General features: G+C 45.6%; 2 protein-coding genes across 2 annotated transcripts; both read left to right on the forward strand.

The window, feature by feature from the left end:
* Positions 1 to 2,679: 2,679 nt before the first annotated feature.
* On the forward strand, positions 2,680 to 3,817 carry LAESUDRAFT_716322 (uncharacterized protein; the record flags this gene model as incomplete). The annotated part of the gene is made up of 6 exons (XM_040907242.1): positions 2,680 to 2,839; positions 2,887 to 3,056; positions 3,280 to 3,359; positions 3,413 to 3,475; positions 3,571 to 3,623; positions 3,681 to 3,817. 6 exons carry the CDS (start codon positions 2,680 to 2,682, stop codon positions 3,815 to 3,817), a joined length of 663 nt encoding a protein of 220 aa, XP_040761057.1.
* A 2,736-nt stretch (positions 3,818 to 6,553) lies between these two features.
* On the forward strand, positions 6,554 to 6,874 carry LAESUDRAFT_762097 (uncharacterized protein; the record flags this gene model as incomplete). The annotated part of the gene is made up of 1 exon (XM_040913030.1): positions 6,554 to 6,874. One exon carries the CDS (start codon positions 6,554 to 6,556, stop codon positions 6,872 to 6,874), a length of 321 nt encoding a protein of 106 aa, XP_040761058.1.
* Between the last annotated feature and the right edge of the window lie 8,719 nt (positions 6,875 to 15,593).

The following is a 15,593-nucleotide window of genomic DNA, read 5'->3' on the forward strand; positions in this document are numbered from 1 at the left end:
GCACGGTAATGGCGTATGGACGGGTTGAGGAGGGTGAACTGGGGCGGGTATAGGTGGGCCTGATCACTCATGCAGGTGGCGACGGGGTGGTGCTGTGGGAGCATGAGCAGTCGCACTGCCGCGAGGTTCGATAGGCGTTGTAGCTGCTGCTTCATTGGGAGCACGCTGGCAATGAGGTTCAGGGTGACTTGTGGAGTGGACTTCCACGCTCTGAGGAACCACTGCAGCGCCATGGTTTGGATGCGTTCGAGCGGGTAGAAAAGGGCACACGGCGCACGGGGATTGTACCAGACGGGGCTGCCAAAGGTGAGCATGGGCAAAATGGTAGAGAGATAGAGGAGGCGGGCTTGGGTGACTGAGATGCCGTGCTGGGTGTTCGTGAGTTGGTATAGGACGATGACCCGTGATTGAGCACGCGCTGCCATGACACGGATGTGGTGCTCGAACGATAGGGTACGGTCAAGCCAGAGGCCGAGCCACCTGAGGTAGGGCTTCAGCTCCAGATGTGTTTGGTGGCCGTCCCACTGAAAAATTAAAGGGGGGTTAGAGGATAGGCCAGCGGCCGATGAACAGAAGTGAAGGAGCTCTGTTTTGGGCATGCCCAGGTCACCTTAGCCTACAAAGCAGAAAATCAAAAGCAACCAATTTCACAGTTGGGAATAGATGAGAAGCTCACACAAGCAGCTTGCAACTATGAAAGATTCGTCTGCATCTTGAACGAGATGATTGATTGGCTTAGAGACCCTCAGGACCTCCAAAGCATTGTGAAATCTGTCGAACCCATTCTTCACCTTGAAGATGTCCCACCACCTGATGATGTCAGCTCCTCCACGATGCACGTTGACCCTACAACGCACGTCAGCCCTACGATACACATCGGCCCTATGATGCACATCGACTCTACGATGCATGTCGATCCTACGACGCATCTTCACCCACTGCGACCAACACGATCCCTTGCTGCTGGAGTAAATGCTTCAGTAATGCATCATATGAGGTGACCGCACAGCCCAGGAGTGCCGACAACAAGCTCTAGAGTTACGCAACCAGCCCCAACCTAAACAGTGACCGGAGCAATGACCTGAACAGCAACACCGTCGAATCGGACAGTAACGATGACCCGAACAATGACCCGGACAGTTGTTGAGACATTTCAGTCGATGTTACGAGTACCCCCATGAGTTTCAGAGTGTCATCAGGGTCACCCCGCCTGGAAGTAGTGAGTTTGGTAGGTGGGTGTGGGCAGGTGTGTCGATGCATTGTGATCAGTGCACTATTAATATGTATGTATTCATGTGTATATATTTGCATGTATACAGTAGTATAAAAACATTAGAAATGCGATATTTTGTGCTATTGTTATCATCACTGCTGCTCCTGCATGACTCGTCGAGTCTCGAGTGCTAGCTGATTATGTGACATTGTCAGAACTGTGCAAGGAGAAATGGGTCAATACCCACTAGTGCTTTCTTAATATTTTTTGGGTAATCCCACCCTTGACAGACTGAGTGTTGACCAGCAATATGTGACGAGGTATATACTTGAGGTGGAGATGGATGAAATCACTAATCGGCCATCCATCATGATATTTGGAGGCTATATTCAGGTATTCTGCAAGGATCTGGCCATAATGTTGTAACGACAACTGTGAATGACATGATGGCATGGCACTCACCAGCTTCATCAATCCCTCAATCTTTCCGGCTGGCTGATTGGACATGCTATATCCATGGTCAAGATAATTGGCAACATAACTGTTGACCTTTACCTTCAGTGCCTTATATTGCTTTGCGTGCCAACTGAGGACTGCCTGAAGAGCATAGCCGCACTTCAGATGATCAACCTCACCTTCAGATTTTGAGATGAGACCATCAGAGTCAGGTTCTGTGACAGCGACAGTATCGTGCATTCTAGCAGTGCCAGTCTCATCATCCGATTTCTCAGCATCATTCTCATGATCACTGGTCTGATATCCTGAATACGTAGGTGGGTGTTGGGATGGTCCTGGAGTGGTTTGCTGAGAGTGCATCACTCTGGGGCAAGGGGTTCCATGATGAGAGTGTGCAGGAGTCTTCTTGCAGGTAGCGGTCCCTCCAGCAACATTGTCGGCAATGTCAAGGTCCAGACAATGGTTCGGTGGTGTGAAACCACACCATAGCAGAGGGTGACGGTATGGGTGAGTGCGAGGACAGGTGATGTGACAAATCGAGTACAGCTCAGTATGTACGAGAAGACTGTCATACATGTGAAAGTGTGAAAGCTTTGTGTGGATGGCTAGTTTTTTGGGGAAAAAAGGGGTGCTGGAGGTCAGATCTTGTTCAGTCATTGATGTGAACATGTGAAGGAATCTTAGAATGAATGTTAGAATGCACCAGCAGCTTTAAGCTCAGTCTGTTATTGTTAGCGTCGATCGCTGGGCAGTTATTGTTGATGTCGGTCACGCTAAACATTTATTGTCAGCGCGGAGTCGGTGATCATTCTTGACTATCCCTGTATGTTATTGTCAGAGTGTCCTTTGTCCTTCGATTCCATACCGCATAAAGGGGCCTATGAGTACCCCATCTCACCTTGCTCATGCATCATTCTTCATTCTTCACTCAGCAATGTCGATCGCTGAGTAGTACTATCACACTACTGTTGTCATCACCTGTGTTGTGCTCAATGCAGAATCAGAACATCATGACATCCACTCGATCCATTCACTCCACTGCAGCCATTGCACTGGGCATTCAAGACTGCAACCAATCCAGCTACCAGTGCAGAGCTTGCATTGTAGACATTGGGCAGATTGTGTATACCATATTTGTGTCTCCTGATGGTCAGATGCTGGCATATGGAGGTATGCTGTGAGACATGGCATTAGTGATGGTGTTGACGCAATCTCAGGGAGCATTGGACTGAAAATATGCATGTGTGAGACAACTGAACATGTCCTGGAGCCCGATTACAGCAAGAACATCGACGGACAAGTGACAAACTCACAGTGGGCTGATGATGACACTGTGTTATTTGGCACCCATTATGGATACATTCACATATTTATGAAAGATAAAGAGGTGACCATCGCAATTTTCACCTATGCAAGTGCTAACAATACTTTCATAGCTCAGGTTCCGGCATGAGATATGCGTGTGAGTCAACTGCAGAAGCGAAATTATCGCCCTTGCCACAACAATTCTGAAAGAAAGTCATCGCATTGCTGCCAACACAACAGATGGCCAGATCTGTTGCTTTGACTGGGCCCATGGGTGAGCACCGCAGAAACACTTTCATGTCAAGGCATGGAGTATGATCCTGAGAGCGTTGTTATTCCCAGATGAAGGGAACATGTGGATGTTCAGTCTCCATGATGGCCACATGTGAGCCACCAGCATCTGAGCTAGTTTTTACAAGCTCACAACAATGATAATAGGTGCTCCATCAGCGTCCAAACAGGGGAGATCTTATCGAAACCCAGATGGATGACCGATGTGATGTGAGTGATTATGACAGAATGTCCATCGATGTATACCACACCTACACATGACCATTCACAGACAAGGGTGTGGTGCTTGTCAATCACATGGACAGTTTTAGTTTACACCAGATGAATTCTGGACTGGAGGTCGCAACCTACACAGCAGGTGAATCGCAAATGACCTTGCCTAAACCAGTCATTTTTTGCGAATCCTCGCATGTAGTGATCACCGGCAGTGATCACGGGAAGGTCTACATCTTCGACAAAAAGGGTGGTGAACTGATAGATGTACTGGGGCATGCACCCAAGGGCTTGGTGCAGAGCATCACAGTGCAAAAGAACTCTTTGTGCCTCAAATGAATCATACTAATGCCTATGTAGACACACTGGAATGAAAAAATCTCGAGGATCATCTGCGCTTCATTCTCGAATGATGCACCCTTAATATCTATATGAAAGAGGACCCTGTCGACATGACAACACATATGTTTGAGTGAGGAGACCACACATCCACTGCTCCGACAGTCTAAAAAAGTCCACTTTGGACTGGGACCTGGAGACATGACTGGGAACATCAATGCGGAGACTACTGTCTCCCCAAATGTCTTCATAGTCCTTATACGTGCCATCTCTGAAGGTTTGATGGTAATGATATTTCTTGTTGGGTTGCTGGCAATCTTCAAAGGAGAGGTAGGTCTGTGGTCATCTACATCATGCGAAGTTCTCAATCAAACCTTCATAGATGGCTGAAGGACTGGATATGACAGAGTGGTGGAGGATCCACATTCATTAATGGGTGATACGCTTCTTAATACGTCTCATGTAGCATGAGCTGAAGCACCGAGGACATCAAATATTGAATCGCAGATATGAACAGAAAATGTGAACTCACCTATCAGTATCCATGATTTTACATGCCATGGAGGGTTTCCGCTCTAAGCAAAGTCATCGGACATAGCCATCTCAGTGGTCATAGCTATCTCAGCAGTCAACACCGTTGAGACATGGACGTGATCATGAGATTCATCAGTCCTAGCGGTCAACACTGCTAAGATGAGGAGTATGAGATGTGAAGAGTCCTAGTGGTCAACACCGCTAGGACAGAAAGAGAAGACATGAAGAGGCGTGGGAGAGTGTGGGGATGATCATAAGAAAGGAGGGACCTTGGTCAATTACAGAACTAACATTGACACCTAAGCTAATGACTAAGCTGGTGACTAATCTGATCAGCCAATTCACATTCACGTGCTGACTCTTCATGTGCTGACTCACTTCTTTACTCTGTTCCTCGTATCTCAAAAGCTCACACCAGTGTTGACCGTTGCGAGTTCCTCACCCTCAAATCTCAAAGCTCATATCAGTGTTGACCATTGTGAGTTCCTCCCCCCTTGCAAAGCCCCGGTGTTGGCAGCAGTCAATACATACCCATTGCCCTCCTGCTCGCTGACCCAAATTTGTTTTCAATTGTTTCAATGTCTTCCGTAAGTGTTCAGAAAAAAGTCATCAGTTCATCTGATTTATTGTTTGTAATAGGTGACCCTCAGCATGTTCATTTACAATGGGTGAGTGTTCTCATCACCCACACGCACTGAGTTTCCCACAGGTGGTTCACCCTCTCCCGTTATCCTCAATGATCGCTGGGATATCTGCAGATGAGCAAGGAATGATTGCCCAGAGCTCGCATTTTTCCTGAAAGTGTCACACTTCCTGGGGCCATTTTTCGAGAAACTGCCTTTGCTGCAATAAAAGGATATACCATTGGAGGAAAAGCGAAATGGAGAGACACCTTTGTATCAAGTTGCTACAGTAGAGAAGTGACTCACCCTTGAGGAGCTGCTTGTGCTGGCGCAGAATGTGCTGAATGCTGCCGCTGCAGTGTTGGTCAGCTTGGAGGCTCCCACTTTCTGTAGATCCTCCTCCGAGCGCTATATGAAGTGACTGCCAGATCAGATCATTGTTCGCAAACGGGCTTTCTTTGCTCACAAAAAGTTCATGTACCATGTCGCAGTGATCTCCTTCTACATTGCCATCATCTGGGGGCAAGTCGCAAGATGCACACAAATGATATTACATCCTTGTTGAGAATAGGCTGCAGGGCCACATTGCTGATCAGCTATCATCAAATGTTCTGACTGACTTCAGCTCAAATAATCTGCGTGCGGGTGTGTTCATCGATCCTTTCCATTGCAATTAGTACCAATGGGTTCCTGCTCTCATCATTGCCAATGTTCCTGTCTTCATTGACTGGGGTCCTGTAGAGTCGATGAAACTGGACCCTGGCATATATGGCACAGGAGGTTTGCAGCCAACAGCATCTGCCATTAGCACAGTGTGAGACGTGTCTCCTCGTCCTCCCTGGCATGATCTTACAATAATGCAGTCGCACTTCTTTGTCCCATCATCGATTTCTCGCACACATGATACCACTATGGCAGGTTGGGCATCATCATCTTTCACCTGGGATACATCCACCAGCCTTGGTGCATCACCGCTATCTTCCTCCAATGTCACGCATCGTGTGTCTATTGCAGACTGTGCATCTACAGGCAAAGACCTTCTTCCATCTATGAGCAAGGACTCTACGAGCAAAAACCCTCTGCCACACTGCCGTTCTTCGACTAAGAAGCTGTATATGTGAAATGGCTCCTCCATTCATGAGGAGGAGAAATTGTCATCTCCTCCAAAATATATAGATGATGAGACACTGGTGCCTTTTTTGCATGCCGCACTGCCTACAGAGCACAGTATATTTTCAAGTTCAAGTTATCGTGTCAAAAACTGTCTCGACAGAACAGGGAGAACAATGCAAAACAGTATCAGATCAGCACGAAGGGACACGATGAGATCTTCGAGTGGCTCTTCGATTCGGAGAGCATGAAGTGGAAGTGAAATCATCTACAGTGCAGAGAGCGACTGAGCACGTGGAAAATGTATAATTCGGCCTGCAAACGCTATGATTCTGTTACCTAGGAGTGGGATGTTGCATGTTTCATTGAGTATAAACCCAAGCCCATAAGCATGACAGAGGCCTATAGCATGGTGGAGACTTCAGATGACGAGGATGACAATCTCGATTAGGATCATCAGCCTGACCAGATGTTCTTCAGTGACGATGACTTCAAGCTCAATCCTTTGTCACTGAACGATCAGATGCATCATTACGAGGATAAGGACGAGGATGAGATCAAGACAGCTCCTTACGAGGATGAGATTGAGGCAGCTCCTCACAAGGATGAGGTCGAGGTTGAGGCAGCTGCTCCTTACGAAGATGAGGACAAAGTACCTGGAACTCCTCAGGCTGGATCCGAAGATGGTGAGCTTCTGAGCGATATGCAATATCTCACTAATGACAAGCAAGAGATACCTGACGTGATCAATTTCTCAGACACAATGACTATGCGCCATGCTTTCCAATAGAGCACGACATCAATACAGGTCAATAAATTGCTTTCTGTCGACAACACCTGCAGAGCCATTGGTTACTTTCTGTCTAAGCACGGTTCTGACATTGTAACCAGTGGCAAGGTGAACGGAAACTCCTTCACTGCCTGAGTCTCTCAGATGATCGTCCAGCTGAAAGGTCTTCCTGCTAACTGGTGGCTGCTTCATTCAACCTCACATCATCTTCTTCGCACACAGCTGAATAAGTCAGGATTGTGCATCATCTCCCTTCACAGATCTGATGTCCGACACAACGTCAGAGAATTGTGGGACATAGATGAGCGACAATTCCTGAGACGCAAGCGAAAGTGGATCATTGCTGTTGAAAACCCATCTACAGCTCTCGCTACCACCCTCACTGTCCAGAACGTTGAGGATGCTGCACGATTCATGGTGGCATCAGGTAAGATTATTTGACAATTGATTGTCAGGGCATTCCTAAAACACAATCAACAGGCATGACCTTCCGCACCCTTGTCTACTCTCCAGAGGTCACTCGAAGATTCAGACAATGACAAGTAATGCACGATCCTCATTCACGAATTTGGCTCATCATGTGTCACACCAATTACCAGTTCACATCGCTGGACTATCAAGTGTACAAGGCCACCCATGACTTTCTGTTGCGAAGCCAATCACGGGTCACTCATGCTGCACTGCTGCAGGGAGGAATAGTGTGGTGCTTGACCCTTGAAATGCTCCAGCCCAGTGTGATACTCAGTGGTCCAGATGACTTCGTGCTTATGTGGGGTATCGGGTTTCAGTTTGTCAACAGCATTGGCGACGTCTATGTTGACGATGATCTCTCAAGCGATGAGGTCAGTGTCATTGTTGGAACGTATATCTGCTCATCTCATGACCAATTTTTGCCATATCTCGTGAACGCTTCCTTCCCAATGTGGTGACCTGAGCTGAAAGTAGTTGAGAGCAGTTCTCTCAACTTTGGATGATGGAGTCTGATTGCTGAGAGCTGGTTTCATGACCTTCGTGACGGTTACCACAAGGGCAATCGTTCACCATGCACTAATACAGAATGGTGAAGCTCGCTTAGAAATTGGGATAAATGAGCTCGTATATTCATGACAAGCAGCTCATCTGCTGCAGGTCCTTCCTGCAGTCATATTACAAGCATGAATGATCACTGTTGTCATCATGGCGTTGTTCAGTAGTCATGTACTGTATGTGGATTAGAATCAGACTTCTTTGCATGCAATGTAACATTTCATTTTTATCTATGCATATGAGTAATAATCTCTCTAGCATCATGATTATCGACAATCCTGCACCTGTGACAGCTATGAAGATCAGCCGCACCTTAGCCATCTTTCAGTTGAACAGTGGGATGATCGTGTACTCAACGACTGGTCAGCATCCCACTGAGCAGCCGATAACCAGCTTTTGAGCGACCGCAAAATCGGCCGATGAGCAGAAAATTGAACAACATTTGAGCTTTAGTTCCGGCAAACATGAGAGCGAACATTACTGCAGTTCTCATAGTTTTTCTCTCAGTGGACAGTCCGAACCTTAACCCAAGACAACAATTAAAATTTTATCATTGATTTTACTGAGGATACCATTTCTATCCTAAGTCAGTTTACCTTTTCTGATATTGTTTCTGCTGCCAACCTGGCTGAGCTGTTGAACTGTCAGCCAAATCAGAAGAGCTAATAAGATAAGAACTGTTCCATCAAGTCCTATCTAGGAAAACAGCTGAGATGTCCTCCAAGAGATATTATCCTAGAACATTTCATATGTTTATTCAAATTCTGTCACTACTTTTGTCTCGGATCAAATGACAAAACTTCTGACGTGTAAGTCGAATGAGCCGCTATACAGTGAGCCACAAAACTGTTGCAATGTTTGTAATGGTTGCATTGTTTGGCTTATATCTCAGAAACCAGAATGACTATATCTCGGAAACCAGAATGACTATATATGCAAACTTATATATCATTAAAAAGCCTATGATATGCACTTTCAAATGACATTTAGATGAAGTAAATCGGCTTTACCATTGTTGAGGATCAGCGATAGGCTGGTAGAAGGGACACTCAAGTTTAGAGGTGAAACCTGATAATGTGGGGGTATATATACTGGGAGGGGATTGGATATGCTTGCAAGATGGATGGCAAGATCTATGTAGACCTTTATGTTTCTACTCTGAAGGAATAACTTCAGAATAGCATAGAGAAATAGGGAAAAACTGTGAATAATGTAATATTTCAGCAAAACAATGACCCTATGCACACCAGCAAGAAAGCCAAGAAGTGGCTAGAGGAGCATAGATTTAAGATTATGTATGGCCTGCATAGTTTTCAGATCTCAATCCTATAGATCACTTTTGGCACCATCTCAAAAGAAGGCTGAAACGGGCAAAAATGCACCTGGAGGTATTATAAAACTTTGGAATAGGGTACAAAAGAAGTGAAGTGGTATTGAGGCTTCTGTCTGTCAAAATATAATCAATAGCATGCCAGACAGGGTTAGAGATTTGTTGAGGACAAAGGGAGGGTACACAAAGTACTGAAGTTTGAAATTTTTATAATAAAACTGTTAGCCACAAAACTGTTGCAATGCACTTTTTATAAAGAATAATTTCTATCTCAACAAAGATAAGGCCGATTTACTCCACTCAAATATCATTTGAAAGCTCATATCATAGCCTTTCTGATATATATAAGTTTGCATATATAGCTACTCTGATTCCTGAGATATAAGCCAAACAATGTGCCCATTGCAAACATTGCAACAGTTTTGTGGCTCACTGTATATAACCCCTGAGATTACGGGTGTCAAGTAAGTCCTCACATCCCACCATGTATCATAAACCTTAATTTGATTGTCTTTAACAGTTGTCATCTTCCCCTGGATGAATGTAGCGTTCCCCAGATCAGATCCTGGACCAATCACTCAAACCTGGCTGAAGATGGACAGCTCATGATGGATCCTGTTGAACACATCTCATGGATGGCCCAAGTGACATTGCAACTTGCTCACACAATGTTTTCGCAGCTTCCTGTGACATATCATGTTCACTTCGATTCTTCATCATTGGTAATGATCAACGCGAATGTGTCGGCCTCCCCAGATGAGATTTGGCTCTAGGACTGGCTATACACTCACATCGTGATGATGAAGACATCTTAGAACACATGCCGTCTCGACAGCTGTCCAGGTCTAACATTCGACAACATGTCCTCAGTGATTTTTATGAGAAGATGGCTCGCCATATTCCTACGGTGCCAATAAAATATGCCAGCTTATCCATAAAACCCATTTATCGAAGCAAGAAAGGTATATCCTCATTTTTTTTATTTGTTAACAATGATCGTAGGACTGAAACGATTGTTGGATGGAGATGATCCGCAGGAGGAACAAAGCAGGCAATGAAGAAAAAGTGTGAGAGTTGCTCCACGATCTTCTTCCATTCCACACTCTAAATAATCAATGCAGCATTTCAGATGCACTCAGCAGTACAACCATCAATGAGTGCAAAGCGAACCATGCCCATGGCATTTCAAAACCCGAAGTATATGCAAGGTGTGGCCACTTTTTGTGATAATGAGCTCACCCACTCTCAATTATCCTAAGCCAGACCTGCTAGTGCAGCATCCACACCACTTCCTCCGAAGGAAGAAGAGCAAGAGACGAGATGTATGAGATGGTAAATGGTGATGAACATACACAGTTTGATCTGTATGGAGACGGCGTGAAGAGCACGTCAAATTCTGGTATTAAAAGTGTCAAGACACCGTGCACGATCAGTATGTGAATTACAAAAATCATCTGCAGGTCGTACCATCTTACCACCACATTCTCTGCAATGAACTGTCATCACAAAGCAAGGACTTGAATGAATGTGTCAACGTCTGAGCCTACAGCTCAACTTCAGATACTCATACAGACCATCAGGCAATGACCTCTGATTTTCTACAAAATATGCATGCGACTCCTGATGATGAGCACGAAAATCCTCCAGCTGTGTTCGTGGACGAGGACAATGAGGGGGACAAGAACGAACGTGGAAGAGTGAGCATACCTCGACCCATCGGAACACAAAGGCCACTATATCGTAAGCAACACTTTGTTGGTGTCACCTCTGATCTGTAACCATGCTATCTCACTGTCCAGGCAAACTCTATTTGAACTCTCTCACTACCATGAAATGCGTCGAAAAACAAGTGCAATTTGACTGGGCACTGAACACCATCAAGGAAGAGATGTCGTCTATCATTGAAGACATTTTAGCTTCCCTTGACACCATAAGGATCTGAAACATGAAGAAATCTCTCTCCTTTACCAAAGCCTCACAGCACTGGGAGGAAAACGAGAATCTGCGCACCCATGCTGACCTTCTGCGTGTTTCGCATGCAATGGTGTGTCAGCGAATCATGCTGTCAGAGTGGTTTGGATCTCTTCATTTTATCAAGCTCTGTCATTAAAAGACACAGCGACTCCTCAGTAAATGTTACCATGAACTGACTGAACCGATCTCAGCTCAAGAGCAAGTGAATTGGCTCGAACATCTGATCTGGATGGTGAAGACCAAACTCCTTATGAAAGCAAATTTCACGGTAGACTCCAATGGTTTCTTTCCATCCCTCACTCCAAGTCACCAATATCAATTTTGCTCGAAGAAAAACTCTCAGCTATCTGACATCTGAAGCAACACGAAAATCTCACAGATCATTATGGTTATCATTCTACGTTGGATGGATGTGATGAATCACATTATGGTAAATCTCCGCACAGAGTTCATCGATATTCTCCTCAGGTGCCTCGGTCCTGGTGCTCTCCTGTTGCCTTCAACTTGAGAGATGTATGAGAAAACACCTCTCTGGTTACTGAATGACTACATTCAAAATAGCCCACGTGACCTGTGTCCTGGAATGATGAGCAACTTTAATTGACGCTTTAGATCGCAGTTCTTTTCAGCTTCATGATGGCCTCGACTCATACTCCCTGAAACAGCTGCACCAAAAATGCATTGATTTTCAGGCTGAGACCAATTTACATGCAGAAGGACCATCCAGACCATCAGGACACCCAGCGCAGACCATTATATCATCCATTCTCCCTGAAGCGAACATGATAGCCGCTGCTGAAAACCAGTCAGCAAACAAAACTGCGGATGTGCATGACCTTCCAGAAGATGAATGCAAGAACACCATCACGACTCTGATCAGAGAGGCAGTTTAGCTCATTCCAAAACTGAAAGAAAACTGATCCTTGACCGTACGAAAGGTGATGAAAGCAAGGCTGATCACTACATGCCATTTTGTGAGTTGGTAACTCTCGCAAAGCATACAACGCGCTGGGTGGGCTCACACTAATCGACATCAGATGATATCAACCATATCACCTTTTCAGTGCACTGGTCTATCGACACATCATCTTCAGCTCCCCTGCTTATACCCACCCAGATTTTTCACCAGCAAATTGAAGAGCGATCTTCACATCGCTCGAGGATTGGAAAGAATATCTGATGGTCGGTGGAGAAACTTTCCCAGATGAGATTGATGACCTTGACTTCTTCTGCAACTGACGAGCCATCAGCAATCAATTTCAGAAAGGTCAAATTGTTGAGAATGTGGATGCCATGTGGAAATTCGTGAATACTTGCGATCTTAAGTGCATGCTGCATGATGGACCTATTGCATTTTCAGATATGCTGAAACTGTTGAGAAGAGCTGCAAAAGGAGGAGATAAGCTGGCACCTACAGATACCACTTCAAAGTCAATTCAGAATTTTGGGCCTCTCGCACAATATCTCACATGCATGGATATGGTATACACCGAGATCATGAAGTCACCTACATGGAAGAGGTCACAGATTCCATTGTAAATTGGAATTCTGGTGCACTCAAAAGTTTACGACTCCTTGACCTCCTTCCACTTAGGGAGACCAAAAAAAGCCTGCAAAAGAAAGTGTGATCAACGCCTTCGCAAAGTCGATGGATTCATATGAGATGAATTATCTGTCAAAGAGATCGAAGAACTGCGATACGACCACATTTCTTTAGAGCATACCCTCTGCAAGGTTCTGAGGACGGCTGAGTTCTTAACTGGACTTTGGGAGCGTAAGGCACAACTTGGCATGGATGACTCAACATCGAAAGGGAGCGGTAAATTGTGCCCTCCATGAAAGAAGATCGTGGAAGGCATCAATGATGTGGATGAAGATGAGGATATGTGTGAATAAATAGTGTACTACAGACTAGCGGTATGAGGAGACATGATTACTACGTAATGATCACCTTTTAATGAGAATTGTAACAACTGATTTTGCTGCGCAGACATGGCTCTGACACAGCTTGGACATGAACTCAGATTGGTCCACAAACTGGCTTCGTTCAAATCGACTAAGCACGCGTTAACTGAATTTACATTCAACTAATAGGTACAAAGACGCAATCAGAAAGTGACCGCTTTTCAAAATACATTTAAGAGCCGTTGAACGTCATTAGCCAGATGTTGAACCTGGCCTTTAAGCCCCTCTAGGCTGTGAATACAGCACAAAAGGTCGAAACCCGTCTAAATCTACTGATCCACATCCTACTCGTGCACCCTTTCCTTGCCCTTGCCCTTCGAAGCCCTTCATACTCATGATGGCCTTGTCATCCTTCTCGATCGCATCGTTCCCTTTGTCACTAGGCTCATTCACCACTGAAGCACTGGCATTTGATGCATTTGCTGAGGACTCAACCCATCATTGTTGCACAAGCTGGTGAATTCGCCACAGGGTATGGATAACGTCGAGGTCATCTTCTCTGTCATGATTATTCGAAGTTGTTGACGATGACAAGCATTTTTTGGCAGTGGACTCCCGTGGATGCTTAACCCCTCGAGAGCTCACAGCTGGGAGCACTACATAAGAAATCAAATGCGATGGCACAGGTCCTGAAGCTGAGAGCCCTACATGAGAATATAATGAGCAAAGATGAGACAGCCCAGATTGCAGAGTGGAGGGTGTGGTGGAGAGATGTGACAGTCCAGGTTTCATCCATCGTTGGGAATTACTGCCTTGCAAGGTTGAGCCGATGGGCTCAAACGTGGTACCTTGCTCTCCTCCAGCAGAGCACATGATCAACGAAGGTGGATGGAGCTGTGAGTTAATCTCAGCTGGCAACGTGCCTCATGCCTGAGATGATGGCCCATACAACGGCCATTGAACGAGGATGGGTTCACCGTGTGCAACATTATCCAGCCCAATAAACCACGAAAACTCCACTCCGATCGCATTTAGCCTGGAGAATAGAAAATAAATGAAAACATACGCGAGTATCGCTATCTTTTAAGGGGTTGAGCTTCACCAACTGGCATGCATTTTTCCTCAAAAGACATCGCTCGCAGGAATGCCCATCCCACTGACAGGGTACGTGCAGGTCTTGACAGATATCGCAGGGCAGCTCAGCCTATCAAACTTCAGCGAACTGCAGCTTCAGATGCTGGCTCAACTTTTCGATGCTGACATATGCATGGTCATCTGCCTGCGACATCAAAAACTGTAAGAATCTCGCTTCAAACATAAAAATGGAACTGCTATCTGAGATGCCACTTCAGGGTTGGTAGCGATTGGGGCTGAAGATGGAGGCGGTGATCCAGCCAGAGGAGAGGCCATCGAAAGCGTGTCAATAGGCGGAACTGATATATCACATCTGCATTTGTCACACTCCATGGTGAAAGATGATGTTTCTGTGTGGTTGCACGATGACCCCGCAACTGCATTGTTGCTCACTGCCAAAGATGCAAAGGACCCCTGATAATTACGAGTTAGTAACAAGTGACACATAAGCATGAAATAACCATACCACCGATTGCTCTTCACCACCCTCCGAAATCTCTGATTCGAGATTTTCTTCTCCATGATAAACGATGATAGTGTCCATCTGAAAGTGGCGTGGTGAATGAAAAAAACAAATGACACGCTGATAAAGTCCTACCTTCACCTGCGATGCCTTTCTCACAGTCTTCAGCTTTTTCACCATCTTTGGCAGATTTGCTGCCTCTCCAGGGTCATCACAACTGATGCATGGCTCCTAACAAAGAGAGCTCAAATATTAAGAACGTATTCGGTAACTCGAACTCACTTTCAGATCATGACTGATCTCACGATCGGTGGCAACCTCGCTTGATTTAGAGGGCCTTTGCGCAGGTGCCATATGACCATGATGGTCTCCAGTGTGTTCGATCAATGAACTGGCAGCAGACAGCGCAACCACAGCACCATGATTCACAGATGCCAGCAAAGACAATGCTGAAGGTTCAGCCTAGTTCCTGGAAACTGAGGAGGAGAGAACCAGAATCGATCGTGACGGCTGGCAATGAACTGATCGTGCAGCTACTGACACTCTAGGACGTGCTGAAGATGATGAAGTGACCACTAATGGACCCATTGAAGACCATAACGTGGGCCTCGCAAGGGCTGCATTCTCATGGGCCTCATCCTCAATTACCTCATCCAGAAGTCCAACGAGAATGTTACCTGCTTGATCAGGAAACACACGACAAAACACGTGTGCGGTAACGTCAGTGTCATGAAGCAAACCATAAATGTAAACGGTCACAGCCCTGGTGGGGAGGATCGCGCAGTCATCAAGAGTATTCAATATATGCATGGCTTCTGACTGGTAAAAGTGAGACTGCATCAACATCTCCACCCTTGTGCACACAGTTGCATATATCTCACAAACAT

Source organism: Laetiporus sulphureus (genome assembly GCF_001632365.1).
Source record: "Laetiporus sulphureus 93-53 unplaced genomic scaffold LAESUscaffold_41, whole genome shotgun sequence".
In the NCBI taxonomy this organism is placed as follows: Eukaryota; Fungi; Basidiomycota; class Agaricomycetes; order Polyporales; family Laetiporaceae; genus Laetiporus; species Laetiporus sulphureus.